The 21,000-nt window shown below is 39.8% G+C and overlaps 1 protein-coding gene across 1 annotated transcript in view; it reads right to left on the bottom strand.

Moving 5' to 3' along the window:
- Positions 1–10,447: 10,447 nt before the first annotated feature.
- The window catches only part of apc2 (APC regulator of WNT signaling pathway 2), a 116,683-nt gene continuing 106,130 nt past the window's right edge, over positions 10,448–21,000 (bottom strand). The window contains exons 13-15 of the mRNA XM_060846576.1: positions 18,784–18,998; positions 12,277–16,196; positions 10,448–12,246 (exon numbers count right to left, since the gene is read on the bottom strand). Of these exons, the coding sequence (XP_060702559.1) occupies positions 10,448–12,246; positions 12,277–16,196; positions 18,784–18,998 (5,934 nt within the window). The remainder of the gene's footprint in view (positions 12,247–12,276; positions 16,197–18,783; positions 18,999–21,000) is intronic.

The following is a 21,000-nucleotide window of genomic DNA, read 5'->3' as shown; positions in this document are numbered from 1 at the left end:
ATAATACTTAAAGATCTTTTCTTTAAATGAACATCAATACATTTGAGGTTGCAAAAAGGAGACAAGAAATCGAAGCTTTTCATCTTGCACTCCTTAGAACCAGGAAATAGGACATACACTTCAAAAATGCTTGAGAAGTCAGCGTTTATCATTGTCAATAAGATGCAACAACAATAGTTAACTGTAAATCTTAATTCTCAGACCAGGCAAGTAGAGTCTGATTAGATGTTACCAATTGGGTGCAATAAAAAATCGGCTCTCTCCATGACTCCTTTTTGATATGAAAAAGATGCAATTTATGTGCAAATTCCATGTGCCTATACAAAATGGGATCTTCTGTATTTTATATATATATATATATATATATAATATGGCTTTTAGGGCATGCAAATGTATCATACTGCAAGCCCAACTAATGAGCTGAAGTTGTTTTCAGTATAGCTCTTGGCACAGGCTGATTATTTATAAGGTATTTCCAATTTTTCTTAACAAACCCATCTCTACACAAATACACACAAAAAGCCTTTTTCATTTAAAAAAATCATTAAAAATAGGCATCATGGAGACAGCCAATTGTTGCTGCAAATCCATGGCAATATGTAAGCCAATCAGAATCTACCTGCCTGGTCTGAGAATTATGATTGAGAGTTAAATGTTCTTGCTGCATTGTCATACCAAAGATGGCCCAACCAATCAGCACCCTCTTCTCATGCTGCAATAAAATGGTGTCCCTTTTTTTAAGTCATAGACTGTCTATAGTGTGGAAATAGGCCATTCAGCCCACTGAGTCGACACCAACTTCTGAAGAACATCCCACCCAGACCCATTCCCTACTTTATTCCTGTAACCCTGCATTCCCCATGACTCACCCACCTAACCTATACATCTCTGGACATTTTGGGCAATTTAGCATAGTTAATCCACTTAGCCTGCACATCTTTGGACTGTGGGAGGCAAACCAGAGCACCCGGAGGAAACCCACACAGACACGGGGAGAATGTGCCAACTCCACACAGACAGTCGCCCGAGGGTGGGTCAAAACTGGGTCCCTGGTGCTGTGAAGTAGCAGTGTTAACCACTGAGCCAGTGTGCCACACTCTATCTTCGTTCTGATGAATTCAAGTTGAAAAGCTTCAATTTTGTGTCTCATTTTAGCAATGTTTAAGTTCTGTACTATCAAGAAATTACTTAGTTTTTAAATAAAAACCGAAAGAACTGTGGCTGCTGGAAATCAGAACTTCAATTCTGAAGAAGAGTCGCTGAACCCAAAACATTAACTCTGATTTCTCTCCACAGATGCGGCACGGTGGCACAGCGGTTAGCACTGCTGCCTCATAACGCCAGAGACCCAGGTTCAGTTCCTGTCTCAGGCAACTCTCTATGTTGAGTTTGCACATTTTCCCCGTGTCTGCATGGCTTTCCTCCAGGTGCTCCGGTTTCCTCCCACAATCCAAAAAAATGTGCAGGTTAGCTGAATTGGTCATGCTAAATTACCCGTAGTGTTAGGTGAAGGGGTAAATGTAGGGGAATGGGTCTGGGTGGGCTGCGCTTTCGCGGGTCGGTGTGGACTTGTTGGGCCAAAGGACCTGTCTCCACACTGTAAGTAATTTAATCTAAGATGCTGCCAGATCTGGTGAGCCATTCCAGCAATTTCTGTTCTTGTTTCTTCAGTTTTTAATTTGTTATTCAATATGTTTCTCTTGTTCTATTTTTCAGTTTACAGTTAAAAATAAATTAATCCTTTTCAGATATAGATAAAATAGGTAATGTATTAAAATGATATCTTAAGACTCAGTGTTAAGATGCATATTGCCTTGTCTGATGGACAAGGAGAAGTGAATTGAGTTTTACTGTTGTCCTTCTGTGTTTGTAACAAAAATCTTTAATTTTTTTCTCCTTTTCTTTCCCTTTTTGAAATAGGTGATTGTGTCTCTCCCTGAATTTTGTTTGGGTATCTAATTTTAAAATGACCCACAGCAAATTCTTCTGCATTAAAGCAATGTAGGGTCTATTAACTCATTCAAAAGCCCAGGGGGAGGTTATCGTGATACACAAAAACATACGAAAGGAAAGAAGGAAAAGTTAAAATTATGAATTACTTATAAATCAAAGATATTGACATGAATTCACCTGAATTAGGATCCAATAAGACAATATCCACTGAGGTCTTTCAGCTGGCTGGTCATCAGGATTCAGTTTTCATTGAATTTAGGTAGAGTTAGTTGAAAGTACAGTAAACGTAATCTTGGAGACAGGGAATTTGTTCATTCCTCTGGCAAAGTTTAGGTTTCTTTCCAGAAATTCTACTTCAAGAAAGTTTGAGTTTATGGGGCAGGCTGTAGCTTAACCTGAAGCTACCTTGCTTATTTCTATCCCAATAATGAAAAGCACACTCAGGAAAGACGCCACAGCTATATTGTTAAAGCTATTCAAAAACATGCAGGAGTTTCAGTCACGGGTCTGGGGTTCTGGCTGAATCACTTTAGTTAACAAGATGCCTTTACAAGACTAATTGAAGGATATTAGCTCCATCTCAAGCATAATGAGTTTTGATGGCTTTTTTTCAAACGAAACATTATCTAGGATTCCTTTGCATGTGTTCGACTGAAAAGTCAATGTAATGCAAGGCTGTGACATTCCAGGAGTATTTTGCATTGCATTTGTCAACACAATGCTTATAGAACACATTCTGTGGTTTCTAATAGCCATTTTATGACCAGCAAGTGTGCAGTTAAAAAAATTAAAAACAGTATAGTTTAGATAAAATTTAGAATCTCTCTCTTCATGCCTTCTGGCAGTGATATCCAAAGCACAGAAGGATGGGAAACAACGATCATACCAGCAATATGTTTGCCTAAATGCTGGCAGGAAGGGGACAGACAAAAGTTAACTTATTTGTCAGTTTAGCAAGTTAGTTAACCCAGAGCCAAATTTATTTATGACATGTTTAGCAAAAATAAATGTTTAAAGTCTGTTAATAATTTGAGTTGAATATTTTTTAATGAGACAAACATTTAAAATACATGACTGTGTTATAAATATATACACCACATTTTTCTGATGTGCAAAAGTGCCAATTTGCACATTATTTCAATAAAACATAAAAATCCTTAAGTGAGGCAGTGATAAAATGGCATCGTGTGTTGGCCTGAGGTTTCATTAGCTCAGTGTTGCCCTCATTAGCCCACAGGCACTGCCTTCAATCTGTCTGCACCACAGTTAAATATATTTTCTGCCGAACTCCAGTGCGTGCTATACCAAAGAAAAACACACATACTACTTAAACAGCACATAATTACAGAAGTGTCAGTCATGCCTATATTGAATACGAGATTTTGTCTTTTAAAACCTTGGTTAAAAATAACCAACAGTGAATACACTTAAGAATTTCAACTCCATTGCCATAGAAACCAACTACAGGAGTAGGACAGGCCTAGGGTTTCCACAATATCTATGGAGGCCACGTTTTAAATGGCTTAGAAGGCTTAATTTAAGCATTAGCAGTCAAAGATCAAGCATACATCAATATGCTGTTATTGGTTTTTGCTTTTAAAAATGTATTGTTTAATAAACTTTTGACATCCAGCCTTTTTTTTACCAGAAGCAGAAATACAAGCTTACAATTGCAATTATTTAAAATTCTACTTGATCCCCTGTAGTGCTGTGTATGGGCAAGTTAGAAACAATTGCAGTATTCTTTTGAAATAGAGTTTGGGAGCAGTGGATAATTAGACCATGTCCAATAGACATAATTCAGTTGATAAAGGAATTTGTCCATATATATATATATAAAACAGGTCGATAATTTTATTTACAGTTCAATAGACATACGTGAACAGAGAGGGAGAATAAAGTTTGTTAGAATTAGCAATTCCTCTGCAGTAAGGATGATGACACAAATGAGGCAAATTTGAAGTGCTATAGCTCCCTCAACCCAAAACTGTTACTGTTGAAAGGATGTAAATACATAGGTAATTTCTATTATAACTGTGGGGCAAGAAATTTAAAATTAATAATCTGACAACTTAAGTGTGACAAAAATTTAACCACAGGAAATACAGTTTTGTAAACAGAGAGGTCGTACAGATTTAAAAAGAAACGTTAAAGATAACAGTCAAAAGAAAAAATTACTTGACTCCTAAGCATCCCCTCATTAAGCAATAGTAAGTACATAGAACTCCACTGTGATGCCCTTCAGACAGAATGGCCTTCAATATTTATGGTCCAGGAAGAGTAATCACTTAGTTAAGGATTCAGAGTGTAACTGCAGAATCATATTCCAGGAGAAGTCAGTGGCAAGTATCAGCAGAAGCAATATTAGGTATAAGTATCCTCTTGATCAAAACATCTTACTGTAACAGGACCATTACTGAAAGGAGATAGGACACTTAAATATCAGAAAAGATCTGCCCATTTGCTCCTTTCTTGCTTACAACACATCACATCTTCTTACCTTCTCACCATTTTCCTCAATCCCTCTCATTTCCACAAGATCACAAAATAGCTTTGGACAAAAAGACCCTCTGGTACATTTGTCATCATTCCAAAATAGACATCCAACTGTTTTTCAAACAATCCTTTAAATACATGGAGCAGCTCCTTAAACTTACTTAAAAACTTAGCTTTGTGAAGTCATCATGTTAGATCAAGAAAGGTATAACATGCAATTTTGTTTTTGGAAAAAATTATACTCAACATCAATGAAACAGTGATTAATTTTAATCCTTTTCGCTGCTCTCAATGTAAGCCTGAAATAAAACACTGCTCATGAAATAAAACATGGAATAAGTTTTACAACTCTTATTTCAGAGGAGTAATTTATCTGTGAAATTTCTTCTGCAATACAATTTGTTTTTTTTTACAGTATACTTTTCTCCCTATAAAAAGTTTTCACTTTGTGATTACATTGAAGGATTTCTACTTGAGTATGACATGGACTAAGGAACATCTAAAGATTTCCGTGAAATGCTATGAAATTAGCAAGCTTATTGAGTTGGGTAGCTTATTTATTCCAGGCGATTGAACTCTGATGCACAAGGTCTGATAAAGATTGCATTTTTTGTGCTGATGTACAATTGTTGCCCTTCCTTTAATTTAAGTTTATTGGAAGTAAATTGTTTTACCCACTGATGAACACAGTTAATTGGTTTATGAATAAGTAGCTACATAAAGCTGCTTTCCCAAGACTAGGTATCACTAGCAGGCAATGAGTAGCTTTGAAAGGACAGCATCCCTCTGGTTCTGCAGTACAGTCTTACATAGGGGGTTGCATTTTCTAACATCCCTTCAGGCATATTTCTGGTATAAGGTGGTGAATGTCCTGACCATGACTTTCAATACAATATGGTTTAATGGTAAGATGCCCACTAGGCCACCCACCCTTTAGCCCATTGGTACACTTAAGCAGTCAATTATCTTATTTTATCTTCATGTGTAAACTTTATCCTTACTTTAAGTCTTTACATATATTTATTACATATATATTTGTTAATCTAATATCTTTATCACTTTTACCTAAGCAACTCCCATTAATAGGTGTGTAATAAAGTAACATTGTGTGTAATAAACTGACATTGAGCAACTGTCTCCACAATGCACAAGGTTTATTTGAAAACACTGGCTTTCAGAGTACTGCTCCTTCATCAGGTGCTAGTTGGACTATAATCTGGCGTCATGTGATTTTTGACATTGTCCAATCCAGTCCAACAGTGGCACCTCCACATCACGATGCACTAGGCACTGAAAGGTGGCTGTTTTTTCACCAGTTTTAATACAAGGGCTAAAAGGAGCAGGGTTCTTTTCAGGAAGGATGTCCTGTGTGCATCCTGGGCATCCTCCCAACAATTTTGTTCTCCTATGTATTCCCACTTCAGCTTCAAAAACCCACCAGCTCTCATATTTTTCCTTAGTCTCAATGTCAAAATGACAGACCTAACTCTCTCTGGAGTCTTCGTCCTCTTAGCCCCAGAGACTGTCTGCAACCACATCTGGAGCTGCTGGACATTTTGATTGGCCGATCAGCTTCTCTTGCTGATGGTTGGAAGTCCCACTCTCACCTCTACCATGAATGTGTTGTTAGAACTACATTATGTATATTGTTAAGAAGTTAATCTATCTTTGAAATAAATATAAAGTGTCTTACCAAATGGCTCCCAAAAGACACATGACTTCACTTGTGCTGACTCAACTGCAGCCAAAGTAAACACTCAGGCAGTGTTATCTTAAGAATCGATCAGAAAGGGTTATTAAATAATTCAATGATTCCAGAATGATACCTTGAACCTTAAAAATGTAAAGACTCAGTTTCTGTAATGTTGAACAGAAAACAGGAGAAAAGGCATGACAAGGAATTTCAGTATAAGTGACTTTGCTTTGTTAAACAATGATTCATCAAAGTTAACATCTGCAGCCAGTTTTTTTTTATTGTGATAAAAGCTGGCTGAGGACAGCCATTAAGAGGAGAAACATCTGATCCCCATTAGAGAGACATCTTGAAAATCCAACTGCTTCTCAATGAGTGACAGAGAAAGACATTCAGGGCAAGATTAAAACTTGCTAAAGGACTGCTGTACTCAGCCAGTCTAGCAAGAGCTACAATCTACAGTGTCATAAAATTGAAACAAAGGATTATTCACTCACTTCCAGAACCAGTTCTGCTTATTGAATCCATCTAGGAGAACAACCTCTGAATCTTCAACAGTGGAGAGCATCACAGCTGCAGAATCTGATATGAAGTTTCAATGCTTTCCCCTAAAATGCATTGATAGGAAAGGTTTAGAAGGATTTGGACCAAGTGCAGGAGAATGGGGTTAGCGTGGATGGACATTTTGGTTGGCATGGAACAGTTTGAGCTGAAGGGCATGTCTCCAAGCTGTAGGATTCTATGACCTCAGAAAGAGGATCTTCAAGCAAGTTAGACCTGCAATGGTGCTGGATATTGATCTTATTTTCATCTTCATGTATAAACTTTATCCTTACTTTAAGTTTTTATATACATTTGTTGCATATATATTTGTTAATCTAATATCTTTATAATTTTTACCTAAGCAACTCTCATTAGTAGGTGTGTAATAAACTAACATTTTAATCTTGCTTGCAATGTAAACCTTTACTGCTGGTTATTTTTTAAATTGAATCATTCAAAGGGGCTACATATGAGCTTATACAAACTCTTATTTCATGGACCACGCTGAGGAAATACCCTACTATGTGGTTGTGACACTTTGCTGAGGTTGTCTGCAGTATATTCCTGTTGTGTGGTGGCTGTTTTTAAAATTGGCTATTGGTGACTGGCCTTTTTGTGAGAGAACAGTGAGTAGTATATATCCCTCCCTTCCCTCCCATCTCTGTGAAGTTCAGTCCCATGGCCAAGATACAAGTCTAAAGCCTTCAAGTAGCACACAAGCTTAAGTAGAATACAATTTCATCCTAATGCTTGGGAAACAATAAAGGATGAAGTGGAAGGCTGCTTTTACATTGTTGACATCAAACAGATTAAAAGTATGGGGCTTTGAGGGGAGGGTGCAGGTGTTATGATCAACATTGCATCCAATCTCATCTTGTCCCTGTTAGGTTAAAAAGATGCAGAGTGTCTCTTAAAGAAGTATTAAAGAAGCCAAATAAAATATGCATTTACATAACACCTTAAATTGTCTCACACACAGAAAATTACTTTGAAGTGCAGTGATTCATGTAATGGCAAATACAACAACCAATTTGCATTTGGCGAGGGGTGAACATCTAGTTTTGCGTTTTTGGCACAATTTGAGTAGCATTGCAGGAGAACCTCCTGTTCTGTTTCACATGGTCTTCATACCATTCACCCAGCTCCAGCAGACAGAGGGAGACTGCTAGCAACTGTGCAACACTTCAGTTGATATCACTGTTAGATAAAGGCATCATCAATAGCAAACTAAGTACCAATCTGGTCTCAATGTCATTTGTGGACCTAAGTCTCTTATGATAAAAGATTACACTGTAATAATAATTATTATATAAATTCTCAAATAAAATATCAACTTGCTCATTATGTTCCTTTTGTAACTTTCCTTCCAACTTATGGTAGATCTTTCTCAATCACTGACTTGTTTTGCCATTGCAGCTCTTGCCAAAGCCCTATCGTTACTTTAGAAACATTTAATATCTTTTGCTATGCGAGCATTTCTTTTTGGCACAAAGCATTAGAACTGACTGATTCCAGATCAAGTGTAGGTCAGATTGAATACAAAGTGCTTCATGTTACTCCCGAACAATTTTAACCCCAAACTAAGCATTGTGGTATTTCAGTTTCTTGTAACAACCATCCTCTTGGGCTCTTTGAATGACAATGTCACTTCTTGTGATATTTATTCTAAATGCAGGTATATATATTGTAAACCATCATAGCTGTCAGCGTAAGGATATTCCTTCTCATAGAATTGTTAAAATCTAAATCCCAGATCGGAAAGGACAACACAGAAATTTGAAAGGTTTTTAGCTCAGGTTGAGGTTCTGGCTGTAGGTTTGCTCGCTGAGCTGGAAGGTTCTGTTTCAGACATTTCGTCACCATACTAGGTAACATCATCAGTGAGCCTCTGGATGAAGCACTGGAGGTATGGCCTACTTTTTATTTATGTGTTTAAGTTGCCTTGGGTTCCTCAACACAATCTATTCCCTATTAGATTAGATTAGACTTACAGTGTGGAAACAGGCCCTTCGGCCCAACAAGTCCACACCGACCCGCCGAAGCGCAACCCACCCATACCCCTTACCTAACACTACGGGCAATTTAACGTGGCCAATTCACCTGACCCGCACATCTTTGTGACTGTGGGAGGAAACCGGAGCACCCGGAGGAAACCCACGCAGACACGGGGAGAACGTGCAAACTCCACACAGTCAGTCGCCTGAGTCGGGAATTGAACCCGGGTCTACAGGCGCTGTGAGGCAGCAGTGCTAACCACTGTGCCACCGTGCCGCCCGGTTGTGCCACCGTGCCGCCCGGTCTCACACAGTTTATTCTCACACAGTTCAAGGGTTACCACTGTGCATATCTCCCTGAACCACTGAGTTATATAAGTGCATTTTTAGATGATAACAATTCTGAAAATTAAACTTCAGTATTTATCGCTTCTAATAGTGTTAAAAACGCAGCCAACAGCATTGCTAGCACAATGTCAGAACTAGCAAAAAATCTAATCTATTAAGAACTTCTCCAAAAAGATGTAAATTTTTAAAAATGTAACATCAAACAAAAACGGAAGTTTTACCTACAACATTTTGAATTACAAATCCTAAAGATGAAATTTGTATTAAGAAACTGAAGCAAGTTTGATTAGAACATGACACTACCCTTTCAAAACCCTTTTTTTATTGTAAGCTCCCATCTAACACATAAATTCCTTCTCCTCAATTACTTTAAATCTATCTTTAGGCTACGTCTGAGGCATGTAGGATGTGAGCCCAGACCTTCAGGGACCCAGAGGTAGAGACATTACCACTACAACACAAGATACCCCTTAATCTTAAATTTGACTTGTAACCTAGGAATGAATTATGAGTGAAGTGCTTTAGTCTGCCTGCTTGCTTTTATCTTTAGTGTTATTCAGAAAGCACTGTTTTGTAAAACAAAAGGCCAGTGTTTGACCTCCAGTGGAAAACAAAATTACACCGTCTGCTCTCCCTCTTTCCATTTAAACTGTGTGACTGTGCATACTAATGGGACATATTAGTGAGCAAGATGGGGAACATTAATACATTACTCAATATTCCAGTGATTGTAGTACACATAATTGAATGCCTTGATTCAGTTTACATGGCCTAACTTCATTATTATTGGACCAAGTGTCTAAACTGAGAAACAAGCCTATTATTATCACACATTATAGCTGTTTTTCTAAGTTGAGATATTCATTGAAATGGCAACCATTGCTGAATTAATAATCAATTTTATAAATATCAGCTTAGATCCAGTCGAATCTTAGCACAAACTTAACTGTCTCAGCATCTCTGATTTGCCAGATGCATTAACCAGCCAAATACTTTTTGTTCAACTAAAACCTGCCAAACAACTGACCAAACAGAAACCAAACACTAATGTTACCATTAGTCACTCACGTCTCATTGGAATAATCCTGTATTTATATGTGTGAATTGTCTATGGCTCTGTATCACCATTTGTTATGGTCAGCTCATACATATAAACATGTCGTGCATTAACATTGTTGATATTAAGTGTCTTTGCAGGAAGTACCTCACCTTATTGTGTCTTAATTAAAAAGATAGTCTCATAATCAGATGGATGGTAGTAGAACTAAATTAACTGACGCATGCATTTTGTACCCCAATTAAGACTGTGACTGAGGCACATTTATGAATGAACACATCTTCTATAGATTGTATCACTCAAATGAAAACTGCAAAGCAATAAAGTACTTAAGGTCAAGTAGTCTACTGATCAAGTTGACTTTCAGCTTTGCACTTTTCCCACTGTCTTCTCATTAATAATAGGTGCTCGTATCTGGGGCGGTTGGAGAGATCCACTGTCTGATCTTATTGTCTTGGGGCTAGGTATGTAGTTGAAAGGGGTCACTCGAGCTGCTCTGCTTGGAGAACCATGTCTACTTGAATTGAAATGCATATGTCCTGGGACAGTCGTATAGTTTTCAGTCTCAGCTGAAATGGTCATATTGTTCCTCATCTGCATTATCGTTTCAGGTTCCTGTTCATTGTCTGAATAGACCCCATATGCTGTCTCGGTATTTTTCCCTATAAATGATCTGCTCATGGCGTTCCTTGGAATAGCCTGTGCAATGTGAGGAATTAGGTCAAGTGTAGGCGATGTGCTTGAATTTGTTTTTGTGATGGGGAAGTCTTCAGTTTGCACAAAAGCATCACTGGTTTTAGTTTCCACAGTCCCCACTTTGTTCAACTGCTGTTCAGACTCTGATTTATTTACCAATGCCATTGCTGAAGGTGGAAGAGAGTTGCTAAGAAAATAGGGAATGTCTTCATCTTTGATTCTTCTCCACGTTCCTTTTAAACTTGGCTGATTCTTTTTCATCTGTTGTTCTTTTTGGTTTGCAAGCTGTTGTTTAGTTCGAGGCTCTTCTTCACTTTTTGTCTTGTCACTAGATTCTGATGAAGCTGAGCGAATGGAGGATGGGCTTCCTGCCTGCTGTAATACATTTATATGCGGAGAGGATGAATAGCGTTTAAAATTATCCTGTTTCCAGGCGGCACTGTTTTTCACCGGGAGCCTTGAGGGGCTCTCTGAACTTGGCCTTCTTGAAAGCTTCTCGGTTCGGAGTTCATCCTCGTTGCACATGGCTTTTCGTTGACTTATATTCAGGTTGGATGCTGTTTTACCAACTCTTAACTCTTGGCATTGAGAAGAACGTATGAAGGCCTTCTGAAAATCTGACTTGCTTCTTCTTGGTGACACAGACTGAGACAGTGATGAGACTGATTCAGACGAAGAAGCTTCAGATTTCTGCCTCATGAGAAGGCTTGAGGACTCTTTGATAAAGGTCAGCTGTCGCACAAAGCTGGACTTATCAGATTCACTGCCACTTGATTTTGTTGATGACATTCTTACCAGGTCCAGTCTGTTTGGTGGCATAACCTTCTTAGAACCTTGACTCTTATTCGGTCCAAAAGATTCATTCCTTTGAAAAGAGGGCATCTTCTTTGCGGGAGTTACCTGTTTATTTGGTGTCTGAATGTTTGGTGGTTGGGCTGGGGATTTGCGAGACTGTTTCCCTGAGACTGGAGATTTGATATTTGGAGTAGATGGCGTAGAACCTGCTTGAGGTCTTGATTTCTGATTGTTGATACTGGGTTTTGTTGCATGCGGCATCCCTTGCCTAATAGACTGCACAGATGGTGTAGCATTCTTTGGGGTCTGTCTAGATGGTGTGGAATTCCTTGAAGGACCTCTTGCCATTCTTGCTGGTGGAGTCACACTTCTTTTTGGTAAGCTACTGTCAACCTTTTCTGTCATATTTCCAGGCCTGTGCAAGCTTCGAGACCTAAATGTCTGGTTGGAATTTTTGGAAGCTGCAGTATTTTTAGGTGCTGCTTTCTTTGAAGCAGGACTAGCAATTGCGGACTTCTTCCACATGTCAGGCATGTAGATCACAGTCCTTCCTCGAAAGACCACAGGTAAGCTCACAGCCCGAGATGGCGGTTTAGGTGCATTGGAAAATTTATTGGCAACAGAAGCTTTACTTCCAGCTGCCTTATTATTTTCATTCAGTTTCCTTCCTTCTTTAGAAGCACCTTCTGCACCCTCAACACTGCGTGTTTGTTCTTTCAGATTCTTTTTCTTATCTTTCCGCTCCAGAGTGAAATGCAGTGTCGATCCAATGGACAATCCTGACACAAATGATAAAATGGAATCAGATTCAGAGGAGGGTTCTCTCGAAAGGCAGGCTGCAGCCTGGTGCAAGCTGGTGACTATTGAGTTGGCACCTTCCTGAATAGCTTTCCACTCTATACTTTCCAGATCAGGAGACGTTAAATCTGACAGTGAGCTATAAACATCTTGGCTTGCATCCTTCCTGTGGTCCGCATCATAAGCCAGGTTCCTCCCAGTGTTGTTTTGCACATTACCCTTCATGTTTTGCTTTGTAGACCTCTCAGACTTTCGCTTTGAAGAATGTTTCCTCTTCTTTGGCATTGCTGAGCTGATGCATTTCTGTAAAAGATCATCTTCTGAATCATAGCTCAACGAACTGGGTGAACTATCCCGTCTTGCTGATAGAGATGAGCATCCATTATTAAAAGATTTTGAAGCCGTAGAGATTTGAGACTTTTTCCGTGATTTTACAAATGCTTTCCGTGTTTTCACTTGGGTGTCCTCTAATTCTATGTCGCTCAGTGAACTTAATGAAGAACTAAGGGAAAAGCAAAGAGGACTTTCATTGGTTATATTTTGTTCAGTTTTACTAGCCAAACTGGCGGTTCGGAGCTTTGTGGTCGCTTTATGGCTCTGATCTGGTTCATCTTTCACTGCTCCATTTTGGTTGATGATTTTTTCCTCATAGTCATTTTTTACTTCAGTTTTCTGTTTCACTGTATCTTTTGCAACAGTAAGCATATCTAGAGAGTCATTTTCGTAAAAGCAATAAACAGCTTCCTCAGTAGGTGTAGTGTGTCGCATAGATTGGAATGCATAGCTTCCATGAATATATTCGGCACAAGGAACATCCATTCTTTGCTGTCCTTCTTCTGACCTCTTACAATCGCTTTTCTTTGTGTCCAACTCCAGCACATGTCTTGATGTAGTTTGATCCTTCCTTAAGCTTTTTGCAATCCCACCTGGTTGGAAAACATGGCTATTCTGGCCTTGGTATGACTGTGATGGCAGAGAATTCTGATTCCTTTTCAAAACTTCCCTCTGGTTGAGATTAAGCAAATGCGATTGAGCACCCAGCTTTGAATTATTTACATTCAAGTTGTATTTATTTCCCTGCTCGAGACTTCTATCGTGCATCCTTACAGCTATAGGCACCTCTAAGTCATCAGCATTTTGCCCTTCTGCAGGGAGTAACTCTCTCCTCTCAATCACTTCAGCCTTATTGTTCATCAATTTGGGTGATTCTTTCTGAGGATATTCTAAGGTCTCATCGCTGAGTGAGGCTGAACTGGAAAAATTCACCGGGGTTCCATCAACAGAATCAGAGTATGAGGAATCTTCTTTAAAAGTGTCATTTTTTGAGGTGCTGTGCCCAGATGTCTCTACCTGAGAGTGTGCTGGCAGTAGCATGTAAACAGGCAGCTGAAGAGGCTTTTTAGATTGCAGTACCTGAGTGGGCAAACCAGATATAGCAGAGGTTTTCACTTTCCTGAATTTGGTTGGCATTGCGGAATTGATGCATTCTTTCAGGATCTCGATGTCATCGTCAGAGTTTTCCAGGATACTATCAAGCTTATCAACTTTTTCCATTCCATCTCCATTCCGTTCCTCTCTGATGTCTTCTCCTTGTGCACGGCAATTAAAGCAACTCTTCTCTTGTAGCAGTGGCATTAACTTTAACTCAATATCCTTCTGAATATATGGCTCATGAAGGGTGAGGGCACTCAGACTTGAAGCGCATGAAAAGTTTTCATTGGGTTTCTCTAAGGTGAAATACAGCATAGTGTCAATATCTGGAGGGAGATGAAACCGTTCCTTAAAATCATTGATATCCATGTGTTTTTTCATATCACCATCCCAATGGTTATTGCCTTGACTGGCATCTTTTTCTAGCTGGTCAAGCAACGGTGTTTTACTTCTGCTCGGGGGCATGGTCTGACCAGGGCTGTCAGGCAAGTCACTGGGACTGATGGTACCACTTATCATTTCACTGCAAGGGTCGCTTTGAATGGAACTTACAATTGATGGGCTTTCAAAACTTCCAAGTGAACTGACTGAACTGCATCTGCTTAAGACTAATGGGGTTTCTTGCAAGTAGTTTTCTGATGGACTTGATGGACTGGAGTCCATATTCCTCGAAGGTAACTTTTTCCTTATCAGAAACTTTTCATGCTTTGGGCAAGGTATTTCTATAGGTTGCGATGCACTGCTAAATGAATGGTCTCTGGACTTGATCTGTATTTCCTCTGAGGCAAAGGACTCATCAGTTATTGTCTTCTCAACAGGCAGTGGTGATTCTTTTTCTACACCAATGATTTCCAGAGAAGAGTCACTATCAACCTCATTTTCACTACCAATTTGGACATCCGATATATTTTCCGCAGACGAGAGGGATGACAGTGAGCTACATCTTGAGAAGCAAATAGGGGTGTCTTCCACACAGTAGGTTTGTAAAGTTTCCTGGTCATTGGAAATCGGAGTGGAAGTAGATGTGCTAGAGGGACCTTGGTTTACATTTCTGCTGCTCTGTGAATATCCAGAATGGACCCATGCTTGCTTTCTGCCACTCAAACTCTGAGGCGTCAGAGAATGTCCTGGACTCGGACTCTGACTGCTTCCTGTTGTGACTGATGTCACGTGGATCTTTTCGTAAAAAGGTGAAAATCGTTTCTTACTTATTTCATCAGGTTTTCTTATACCCCAAGCTTCATTCAATGTAGATTTAGATTCCCTGGAACTCAATTGTCCATCGGAATCTTTTCCATCTAGCTGATTTTTCTCCCCACTCTTTAAGTCCAAATTGGTCGGCCTTTTCTGATACATAGGATGCTCACCTTTTTGGTCTGTAACTGAGGATTCCTTCACTGGATTAGTGTCACATTCGCCGGTGTTGTTAACACCATCTAGACTATCACTTGACAAGTTTGTGTAGTCTGTTCGTGCACCCAAAAGGGTATGAACTTTGCTACGATATTCACGTTTGCCTGAAGTAGCAACATCAGTAAGATTACAGGGCGATGAAGACTTTGTCCTGGTTTCATTCAAGTCATCTAACGCACACTGCCAGTCGATGCATTGATCTTCAGAACTAAGACTGAAACTGTCTTCCGAGGATGTGTGCATGTTAGACATATCTTCCACTATTTTGTCAATTCTGGCTACAGTTGTAGAGATTTGATTTACCAACCTCTCAGCTGCGACAGACACATTATCAGTGGCAGGGTTGAATTTTTGAAGATTTCCGTCAAGATCTTTATCTGATTCTGAGCATCTTCCACTACTGCGACACCTGGACATGCCTTGTCCTTGTAGAAAGGAAGAGTTCAGGTACATGGAGAGCACACTTAAGCCTCCAGTTTCTAATCCAGTCGATATATTTGGACCTTCATCATCATCAAAGCAGCCAGAGTCCGAAGCATAATCTTTAGCTAGGTTTTCAATGTGCCTGAGGGGTTTGTTGATATTTGGATGCTTGGGGCTCAGTTTTTCAATGCCGTCAAATGTCTCTGTTAAATGTTTAGCATCCAGTTCAGCCTCCAGGGCTTTCTGCTTCCTCATGTATAGAGAAGGCATGCAGGAACCTGGGGACACCATGCTGGTGTCTTTGTATTTGGCTGGCCGGTTGGTCAAAAGGTTCCTCAGGGCAGCTGCACTCCCCATTGCTATCATCTTGTGTTTGGAATGAATCAGGTTCCTCAACATGCTAATGGCCCCCAGGTCCCACAGTAGTTCCTGATCCTTTGAGCTGCGAGCTGAGAGATTCCACAAGGTTCCGCAAGCATTGCTGACAATAGTCAAACTATGGGACTTCAGATGTTGCAACAAGGTCTGTAGGCAATTGTAGTCACGGAGAATTTGCCTAAAAGAGAAACGAGGCCATTAAGCAAAAAAGGCACTTATTATTTTAAATAAAGGAGGAGAAAGATCCAAAATTGAGCATTTTCCAAGGGTAGATTTGAAATTACAGGAATAGTTGATATTATTTAAATAATGTGTATTAATCATATATATATTCATGATTTGAAATTAATGAAATATCGTACGATGTATAACTTGGATTGAAGTACATGAAATTCACAGGGCTATTATATAGTCATCCAATTCTTAAGAAATTGCATCAATATCCTCATTGTTCTGCTCCAGTTAGAATTTAACCACATACATATCATCCTCATAACTATTCCATGTTAATAGTAACAAAATACTTGACTGGATAAAGATCACTGAACTGAAAGGTTAACTCCATTTCTGTCTCCACAGATGCTGCCAAATCTGCATAGTATTTCCAGAATTTTGTTTTTATTTCAAACTTCTGTCTGACTTCAGTTAGCCCAGATGGTTGTGAAAATCCATCAAACATGGTACAATTGCAGCATTTAAAAGGCATCTGGATGGGTGTATGAATAGGAAGGATTTGGAGGGATATGGACCGGGTGCTGGCAGGTGGGACTAGATTGGGTTGGGATATCTGGTTGGCATGGAAGGGCTGGACTGAAGGGTCTGTTTCCATGTTGTACATCTCTATGACTCTATATACCTTTTCCCAAAGAGGTAAATGTATTGAATAATGTTATATTTTACTAAAAAACATGCTCCTTTCACACTGGCATTAGGAATAGAGTGATTGCAACTAATGAAACATGAATGTTAAACCAACTCACTATTTCTACAACTGTCACTATGTCTTTTCCAACTTCAGGATGTCCTTCAGCCAAGTAAGTAATTTTGAAGTAGTCACTAATTCAGTGGAGGAAGTGCAGCAGCTAATTTGCCCACAGCAAGCTCCCATGAGCAGAAATATTAGCAGGACCAGTTTATTTACCTCTTTGTTAATAAGACGTTGAGAGATAAATAATGGCCAGGTCACCGGAAAGAACATAAGAAATAGTAAGTCATTCAGGCTTTTGTGTCTGCTGCACTATTCAATGAGATCATGACTAGGCTTTTACTTCAACACTTTTCTCTTCCACCATCCTCATACCTCTTGATATTTTCAATGTGTAGAAGTTTATCAATCTCAGTCTTAACAATTAAGCCTACTTTGGGGCAGAGAATTCCAAAGATTCACCACCTGCTTCCTCATGTTGCAAACCTAAAAGGATTTCCCTTTATTTTGAGACTATGTCCATTGGTCCCAGACTTCCAGCCAGAGTAAATATCCTTCATGCTTCCACCTTATCACTCCCTGTGGGAGTTTGAGTATGTTTGAATCAGATCATCTCTGGTGCTTCTAAACTCCAGAGAATATAAGCCCAATCTATTTAAATGTTTTTCAGAGAAAGAGGAAACATCTTCCCTGCAAAGTCCCTAAGAATCTTATATGTTTTAATGAGGTCGCCTCTCATTTTTCTAAACTGCAAATGAGTACAGGCCCATCCTACTCAACCTCACCCTTAAGTCCCTCCATACCTGGTATCAGCCGAGTGAACCTTCTCCAGACGGCCTCCAGTGCTAATAGATAAGGGGGACCAAAACTGTTCATGGTATTCTAGCTGTGACCTGACTGGTGTTGTGTACAGTTTTAGCAAAACTTCCTACTTATATACTCCATTCCCTTTATTGCCCTCCCTTCATTGCAAGTATATCTTTCCTTGGATAATGAGACCAAAGCTTCAGGCAGCACTGCAACTGTGGGCTTACTGAGGCTCTATATAATCGCAGTAAGGCATCTTTGTTTCTGCACTCAATTCTTCTTGTGTTACCGACCAGCATGGTAGTTGTTTTCTTAAGTGCTTGCTGTGCCTGCGCATCTACTACCAATAACTCATGAACAAGAACACCTTGAAATTCAACAATTCCCAGCTTCTCACTGTTTAAGAATACACTGTATTCTGTTTTTTTTAATCAAGGTGGATAACCTCACGTTTCTCCACATCGTATTTCACTGGCCAAATTTTTGCTTACCCTCACCAATTTCCGCATCTTTGACACATCCTCCTCCCAACTCATACGTTTTGAGTTGTTTGCAAACTTAAAAATATTACAGTTAAGTCCCACATCCAAATCTTTGACATAAATTGTGAATAACTGCAGACCCAAGTACTGATCCTTATACTATCCCAATGCCATCCTTAAAATGTCCCATTTATTTCTACTGTTTGCTTTCTGTTCCTTAACCAATTCTCAATCCAAATCAGTATTCTCCCTCTAAACTCATGTGCTCAAATTTTGTTTCCCAAGAACTTCCCTTGCATTCTTCAAAATAGTATTTGAAATCTTTCACTTTCACCTGACAAGGAAAAGAAGCCTTGGTTTAATATAACATCAGAAAGGTGGCACCTCTGACAGTGCAGCACTCTCTTAGTACTGCAGTTGAACGTCAGCCTTGGTTTTAAGCTGGTCTTGAACCTATGATCCTCTGACTCATAGGTGAGAGGGCTGCCAACATACTAAGACAATCTGTTGCAGCATAGCATACTTTTAAAAGAAGCTTTTAATTGCTGTACCTGTACTCTTCATTTGTTGCAATGAGACTGGAAACATTTCGCAGGATTCCTCCTCCGCTCTCAATGATGGCGAGTGAATTACTCTGACACTTGTAGGTCAGGGTTCCCACAAGGAAGACCAGTGCCCCTTCAACAGAGCAGATGGCCACCTTGTTCTCTGTGCTGTGTGCTGACAGATTCCAAAGTGCACTCAGCAGGCTTTTCAGTGTCGACTCCTTGAGACGAACATGAAAATGCAAAACATCAAGATGAGTCCAGATGACAGCGGACATTGAATTCTCTTTAGCACATCCAACTGAAAAGACAGAATGACTGCAATCTCTTTATCACATCAATCAACAAGCTCTTGAATGAATCTAAGGTTCTTCTGGAGTTCAGACCTACTGAGTTTCTCCAGCACTTTCTGTTTTTGTTTCAAACTTCCAGAACTTGGCTGCTCAAATTGTAAATGAAAGGACAATCAACTTAGGGGCGGAATGGTGGTACAGTGGTTAGCACTGCTGCCTCGCAGCGCCAGAGACCTGGGTTCAATTCCCACCTCAGGCGACTGACTGTGTGGAGTTTGCACGTTCTCCCCGTGTCTGTGTGGGTTTCCTCCCACAGTCCAAAGATGTGCGGGCCAGATGAATTGGCCACGCTAAATTGCCCGTAGTGTTAGGTTAGGGGTATGGTGGGTAGGTGTGGACTTGTTGGACCAAAGGGCCTGTTTCCACACTGTAAGTAATCTAATCTATACTTTGCTGCTCCCAGATTGTCAAACACGTTCAACATTAAATAATATAATTAGAGCATTACAACAAATTATATTTATATAGCATCTTCAACATAATAAACCATCCCATGAGGATTCCTAGGACCAATACAGAGCAAGTGTGACACTGAGCCTCATGGGTTGCTATTAGGGCAGTTGGCCAAAACCTTAGTCCAAGAAATAGGATTTTAAGCAGCATCTTTCAGGTGGAAAGCAAAGTAGGGTATAGAGAGGTTTCTGGAAGCAATTTTAGGGGTAAGGTCCAAGCCAGCTGAGACATCACCAACAGAGTGATCAAAGTCAGGATCCTCAAGAGGGCAAAACTGGATGAACATAAAGATCTTGGAGGATTGCAAATTTAAACATCACACAACACCAGGTTATAGTCCAACAGGTTTAATTGGAAGCACTAGCTTTCGGAGCACTGCTGCTTCATCAGGTGGTTGTGGACAAGGAGCAGTGCTTCCAAATAAATCTGTTGGACTCTAACCTGGTGTTGTGTGATTTTTAACTTTGTACACCCCAGTCCAACACCGGCGTCTCCAAATCTTGGAGGATTGTGAAACTAAATGAGATTACACAGACAGGGGAGGATGAGACCTGAGTGGGATTTGAAAACACGGACAAATATTTTAAAAACAGTGTCTGGCCAGGAACTAAAGGCACCCAAGGAGCAATATTTTTAACGCAGACGGTGGAGTGTGTATGGAATGAGCTGCTAGGGAATGTGATGGAGGCAGGTATTATTACAACATTTAAAAAGCATGTGGAGGGGTACATGTATAGGAAGATTTTAGAGGGATATGGGCAAATGCTGACAAATGGGACTAAAATGATTTAGGATATCTGGTAGGCATGGATGAGTTGAACCAAAGGGTCTGTTTCTGTGCTGTATGCCTCTATAATGTGAGCCAGTGGGTGCAAGGACAATGGGTAAGTGGCAGTTGGTGCAATTCATGACATGAGCAGTAACTTTCCAGATTTTGAGAAGATTTGTAGCTCAGCTTGAGGTTCTGGATGCAAGTTTGCTCGCTGAGCTGGAAGGTTCATTTTCAGACATTTTGTCACCATAACTAGGTAACATTTTCAGTGAGCCTCTGGGTGAAGCACTGCTGATGATTCTTGCTTTCTATTTATATGTTTGGGTTTCTTTGGGTTGGTGATGTCATTTCCTGTGGTGATGTCATTTCCTGTTCTTTTTCTCAAGGGGTGCTTTACAGGGTCCAAGTCAATGTGTTTATTGATACAGTTCCAGTTGGAATGCAATGCTTCTAGGAATTCTCGTGTGGTCTCTGTTTGGCTTGTCCTAGGATGGATGTGTTGTCCCAGTTGAAGTGGTGCCCTTCCTCATCTGTATGTAAGGATACTAGTGAGAAAGGGCCATGTCATTTTGTAGTGTTTGTTACATTCCTTGCAAGGTAGTTTTTAAATGACATTAGTTTAGCTTGTTGTCTGTATAGGATATT

This window comes from Hemiscyllium ocellatum, chromosome 28 (genome assembly GCF_020745735.1).
Source record: "Hemiscyllium ocellatum isolate sHemOce1 chromosome 28, sHemOce1.pat.X.cur, whole genome shotgun sequence".
Taxonomy (NCBI): domain Eukaryota; kingdom Metazoa; phylum Chordata; class Chondrichthyes; order Orectolobiformes; family Hemiscylliidae; genus Hemiscyllium; species Hemiscyllium ocellatum.
The sequence above is the reverse complement of the archived record's forward strand: the minus strand, read 5'-3'. Positions and strand labels throughout refer to the sequence as shown.